This window comes from Xenopus laevis, chromosome 4L (genome assembly GCF_017654675.1).
Source record: "Xenopus laevis strain J_2021 chromosome 4L, Xenopus_laevis_v10.1, whole genome shotgun sequence".
Lineage (NCBI taxonomy): Eukaryota > Metazoa > Chordata > Amphibia > Anura > Pipidae > Xenopus > Xenopus laevis.
In genome coordinates this window covers 143,547,523-143,553,706 of record NC_054377.1, presented here as the reverse complement: position 1 = coordinate 143,553,706, position 6,184 = coordinate 143,547,523, and the positions used below count along the sequence as shown (strand labels likewise).

Below are 6,184 nucleotides of genomic sequence, written 5' to 3'. Positions count from 1 at the left end.
GGCTACTTTTTGGGCCTTTGGCTAGTTTGTACTTTGGAAACCAGCCAAAAGTTTTTTCTTGCCCTAATGTGCCAGACCAGCATGTTGGGTAATGTAGTTTTTGTTTAACAATTATCCGACTTCCAAGTTTAATGTAAGATTACAGTACCCAGCATGCAATGGGACTGACTTGTGTAGAAGTCGGGAGTTACCAGATTTTGGGCTCTGTACCCCAGTCTCCCGTCAATCGTAAGCATTCGCTCATTTCCCAGTGACTTTCCTCAATCTCGGACAATTTTTGGGGCAAAACCAAAATGTCTAGAGGTTGACCTGTTTTACCAATATTTATTGAATTTGTTTATGTATTAGGGCCTTATGAAGCAAAATGGGACAGATTCATCCTTCACCAGGGGCGTAAATACAAAGTCATACGGGGCCCCCTATACCTTTGTATTTACACCCCTGGTGACGGACGAATCTGTCCCATTTTGCTTCATGAAAAAAAAATTTAATGGCGTATTTTCCTATATATTTTTATTAATTTTTTAGACTTTTTTTTAACGCTTGAAATATTGTGCTATCTTTGGGCTACTTTTGAAGTGCCTCTTGGCTAGTTTTGGGCTGGTTTTGTAGCTGACTTTGGCTGGTTTTGAAAATTAGACCTGGCGACCCTGCCTAGGCAATTACTTTCACTTTCCATTCTGCAATTCGTAGATGTAACTGCACTCACCACATTCCCCCTCTCTCCTCATCATCTAATTGTTTAGCCAGTGAATGGGCATGGGAATCAGTTGCCCCATTCTGGCACATAAACAAGATTTTGGCACGATGCAAGGCTTGTCTTAATAACAGTGCCCACAAAATGGCACCTCCCTGCTTGCTGTGACTGCGAATTACAAAACTTAAAAAAAAAAACAAGATTTAAATACTTTTTATAGTGTAAGTGAAGTTGGTTTTGCTTGACTAACATCATAACATAGGATTTGGAATAATTTTTTAAAGTGACAGGTCCCCTTTAAAGAAACTGGCATTTACACAGAATGATAAATCAAACACAATGAATGCATAAAACTAGACGGAGATGCTTTTGTTTTCTACCTTTGCTTTAAAATAACGCTGCTTTTTCTCCCCTAATGATGAACTGGTTCAGTGCAATCGTCGAAAAAAAAACAATGAACGTGATGGACGGAAAACAAACGCATTATTATTTTTAATTGCCCACTCTAGCGGATTGAAGTCTAAAAACGATGCATAAAAACCATTAGAGCAAGTGAGAAATGAAATGGAAACTCAAGCTATTTATTACACCACTATCGACAGCAAAAATAGGAAGATAAAGAAAAAGTCTTGATTTATTTACAGTTATTTTGGTTTTAGGCCAATGTCCGACTGTAGGTATTGCAAATTGGGAACAGAATAACATCATTGTCCATCATGTTGCCGCAAAGATTGGATATTCAAGGTACAGTTTGTTGTTGTCTTTGTAATGTCCATGTCCACCAAATCCAAATTCTGAGACATTGGACTCGGTCTGCTTTTCCCCTTGGGAATCTTACTATTATGTCATTGAGTATTTCGATCAGGATAGACTTATCTATCCGAATATGTCTCTTTTCAAGTTATCAGGAAATATCTTCAAACAGGAAACAAAAGAGAAGATGGAGTCTTAAAAGTCCAAAGTTTCTTTAATCTGGCAAAAAGTAATTGAAAGCAAATCTTAATATCGATGTGTTGATAATCTTCAGCAATCCGATCTTGTACTGCAATAAAGTCCTTATTTGCTACCGTGTTACCTGGAAAATAACAAGAGGGAGGGAAGAATAAGTATGGGAATGGATAAATGTATAACAAGTTTGGCTTCAGAAACACAGTTGGAGCAGGCTTTGAATTCTGCTTCAAACCCACCATTTATTTCATTAGGGAAAAGGAAATGTATGCTAGAAGTCAAGAGAAGGTCTGCTCCATCTTTACCATAAATATTATCAGCTGTGTTCATGAATACCTCTTGGCTGGGTGTTGTTATTACACTGAGCTGTTCCATACCTTGCATAATGGACATCACAACTCTACCTACAGCTCAAGCTCTTCAAAACTGAACTTAAGGGGGTTATTTTATCAAAGGTCAAGTTTTAGAGCTTTGTGAGCTTTTGTAAACCTCTAATGAACTCGAATGAACTCACAACTCGAATGGTTTCCATGTAATCGGGGTGAAATCGGGGTGAAAAACTCGCATACTCAAATCGATCTAGTTTTCGAGCGAAACCTACCGAAAAAAACTTGAACATCATGGAGGCTATTAATATATTCAAATGGTTCAGGGGATATCTGATATGGACTCCTACATGACCTCGACAGGTTTTAGATGGTGTAGTTTCGGATTCGAGCTAACTCAAAAATCATGAAGGCTATTAACATCTTGAAATGGTTCAAGGGATCTCTGCCATTGACACCTACATTTCTGCATTTTCGGATTCAAGCTATTTCCAGCTTCGGGGGTATAATAAATCTTTATATCTCTAATTAAAAATTTTTTTAAAAAAAAACTCGAAAAATTCTAGGTTTTTTTCGAACCCAAAAAAAACTATTTTTGAAACCCTCGAAAATGTAAAATGTTTGTGGAAAACACAACTCGACCTTTGATAAGAAATCCCCTAAATTTTGCCATCATAATTGTCTGAAGACCTGACAGATTAGATCATGAAAACAAGGAATCATATTGGGTCTACACTTCTTGGGAAAGTACATTATAGTTCCTTATTTAGAACTAAATGGCTCCCTAACAAAATTTTAGCTCTGGCAAACAAGCACATGCAGCACTAATGGCATCATTACCTTTCACGGACCTTCAAAATTTCTGCTTGAGGCATATTGTATTTGTCTGTGCTTTCTTTTGCTGCATGTCTATTCTTTCCAAATATCATAGTAATTATCTCTAAAACTAGGTGCAGATTCCCTCATTTGTCAGTTCAGGAACACTATAAGGTGGCAAAGCTAGCTGGGAGTCTTTAAGTAGAGTTTAGGGTGAGGAGATGGGAACAGTTAAAAGAAGACCATCATTGCACAGGGAGAATTCATTATTACATGTAAATTAAATGTAATATACGTGTAAATGGGGCAGTTAGAACAATATTGAAGGATGCTTTGCAAGCAGTGATAATACAATCTGTAGCCTCACCAAAATTTTTGGTTGCTGTTGGGGTCAGCAATCCAAGCAACAAAATAACATTGGACATTGCAAGCTGCAGAGAACCAAATAAAGTAGGAAAATAGTTTTAAAAACTGGAATGTAGGCAATGTTAGCTTGAACCTTCTGGTAGGAGAAAGTTTGTTTTGCCGATAGGTGCCCTTTAAATCAAGCACAGTCACAGAAGCGAGTTCCCGAGCTTAGCGAAAATGGAAGCTTCATTCCGCCTAGATTATTATAAAAAGTTGGTTAACAATTTCTGACTTCTATTCTCAAGGGAAGTTGAAAATAATGTGATTTATGGAAATGTAAAGGTTGCAGGTTGATGAAGATGGGCTTCTAAAATCAGTTTCAGATACATAGGCAACTTTTCCAAAATACTCATCTGGAAACTTTGCAGGTGTACGATGTGAAATGAGCACATACCTGCTCACTTATTATGCATTAAACTATTTGATTGCGTGCATGTAGATGCGTTGGGCTGTTTCTCATAACTACCAGGCGCAGGATATAAGGAATAGAGAGTAGGGTTTAGGCCGATTTTTCTTATCATATCAAATGCTGTGAATTTTTTTTCATGCAAGGAAAACATCTCTGCAAATTCATGTGCATTTACAATGAAGGAGAGGGGGGAAAACAACCGTAATCTTAAAAGTTGCATTGCCGTAAGGAAAATGCTCACAGGGCAGCTTTCTGATGGTCTCTGATATCTTGTTATTAAAATAGGTTTGTATTGTTTTCTGGGAGAGAAGGAAGCTTTACATCATCACAAATTCATTAGATTGTTTGCGTTGTCAAATACAATTTGAATTATTATCGGTGATCACATACATAATGCTTAAGAAAGACCACGGAGGCATTGGAACGCATAATTTACGGATGCATTTAAATTTCCCTACACGGCGATGCATTGCAGAGCGGGAAGACTACAGAGGAAGATATATACCGAGGGGAACCATATTTGTATTACAAAGGAATGCAGACGTTGACGGGAAGGGAAAACCACTTGACCCATCGAGTCTGCCCATTCATCTGGTTTCTGAGAGTTAAAGGTAAATATAATGTATTCTGGTTGAGAACTTGACTGGCTCCATGAAATTGTTCATTAGCTCATACGTTAAAATATATTCCATTGTACTCATATGACCAATTGGCTCACTTTGGGGAGGTTAAGCTGCTCTAAACGCTCATTTTTAGTTGTGCCTTGGCTGTGTAAGACTAAATTAAGAAAAAGTTAAATAACCATTGGCTTGGTTACAGGACCTACACGCGGGTTCCAGGGAAAGGCACCTCTGTAATGGACTTCTGGGGAACATTACTCTGGTTAGATTTCACAGCAAGGACTCCTTCCTTTGAGAGACAACAGAACTTGTGAGGCAGTTGGTGTAATCCCTTTTTCAATTTGCTACTGCCCACTTATATAAAGGAATATAAGAAGCAACATCTTTCCTGTAGGGCATGGTAGGACTTCTACATTACCATAGATACATGCCTGCCATACAAGAGCATCATCAGTTTTCTTTTAGGGTTTTTGGAATTAATAAATACCAGAAATGGTATTTTCCCATGTCTAAGGGCAGAGACACACGGGAAGATTCGGGGCGACTAATTGTCTCTTCTTCGGGTGACTAACCTCCCCAAAAAGCCATTGGAAAACGAAGTGCTCCTAGTGCCCGTTGGCAAATTTGATTCTAGCCAGCAGGATGGCACTTGGAGTGCTTCGTTTTGTGAAGTTGCCTGAAGTTGCCCGAAGTTGCCTGACAAGGAAACTTCTAGTCACTTTGGAAAACAAAGCTATCCGAGTGCCATCCAGCAGCAATTTAGATTCTAGCCGGCAGGAAGGATTTTCTGGTAGATTAGTCGATCGAATCTTCCCATGTGTCTCTGCCCTAAGACAACAATACCATTTTTGACATGACCAGAAGACAAAGCAAAACCCTAAGGTATGAGGCAAGCTGGGAGCCTGAAGCACCAAACTCCATAAGAAGGAACCCAAAGGAAGACATTAGGTGGGAGAAGCTGTTAGGGTAGCTAGGATAGGAATAGTTTTGTCATAGCTCATCTTAGGGATGAGAGGCAGAGAGGGAACAGCTAACAAGATCAGCCAGTGCCCCATACTAGAGTTGGAAGAGGTTAGCACCTTGGCTGGTAATCCGCAAATTAGGGCCCAAGTGGAGGGTTTAGGTTATGGGAAGGACCCTTAAAGCCAATACCCAAGAAGTTGTGATGAGGGACCCAGCAGGAAGCCTGGCAAAGCTGGTATTATTGGGTTAAGCCCCGTGAAAGGAGGCGTAAGAGTCCCCCTGAGTAAAGGTACTGGAGGCTGAAGGTGAAAGGGGTGAACAAAATGAAGGAAGGGCAGTGTGTCTAAATACTTGTGACTAACTGTAATTCTGCAGGTGTACAATTCATTGTAGATGACTGTGGATATTGCTTCTTCCCTGTGTAAAGAAGGTGACCTGCCTGAATGTGATGCTTGCACAAAAGTCAAATAAAAATTGTGTGTGTGCAAATCACGGCACTCCCATATCCCTTGGTCAGATGGGCAACTTTTATATTAATAATGAAGCATGTTCCACTAATGCAAGGACTGCCCCCAGAATAAAGGCAAAGTCTTCTGAAATCAGAAGGTATTTACTTGTCTCATGCCATACACACAGCGCTGCCTAGACACCGAAATTGAGAGTTTTAATTCTCCCATAAGGCATCATGGGCGGAGACATGCAAATCACTCCTTTATGTCCCCTTTGGTCAACTATGCATCTAGAACAGCTTATTTATAGCACAGATACAGCCTAATGGTTCAGAGTCATATATCCAAACTTGCAGACAGCCTGTTTCAATCTTGTTAGATCTCATCAGTGCAAGATATTGGAACATGGCTTGGAGAGGTCACCCAGAATAAAGGAAATGGAGCCCCATTTAATACAGAATATAACTATCACTTTTGCTCACCCCTGCCGATATTGGTGTATGCCACAAGTCCTTCTTAGTATTTTTGGTTAAAGGCAAGTGACCATA

General features: G+C 39.5%; 1 protein-coding gene across 1 annotated transcript in view; it reads right to left on the bottom strand.

The window, feature by feature from the left end:
* Positions 1 to 1,257: 1,257 nt before the first annotated feature.
* Positions 1,258 to 6,184, bottom strand: part of LOC108713590 (chemokine-like protein TAFA-4) — a 136,975-nt gene continuing 132,048 nt past the window's right edge. Inside the window, exon 6 of the mRNA XM_041590896.1 lies at positions 1,258 to 1,772. Within this exon, the coding sequence (XP_041446830.1) occupies positions 1,761 to 1,772 (12 nt within the window). The 3' untranslated portion in view covers positions 1,258 to 1,760. The remainder of the gene's footprint in view (positions 1,773 to 6,184) is intronic.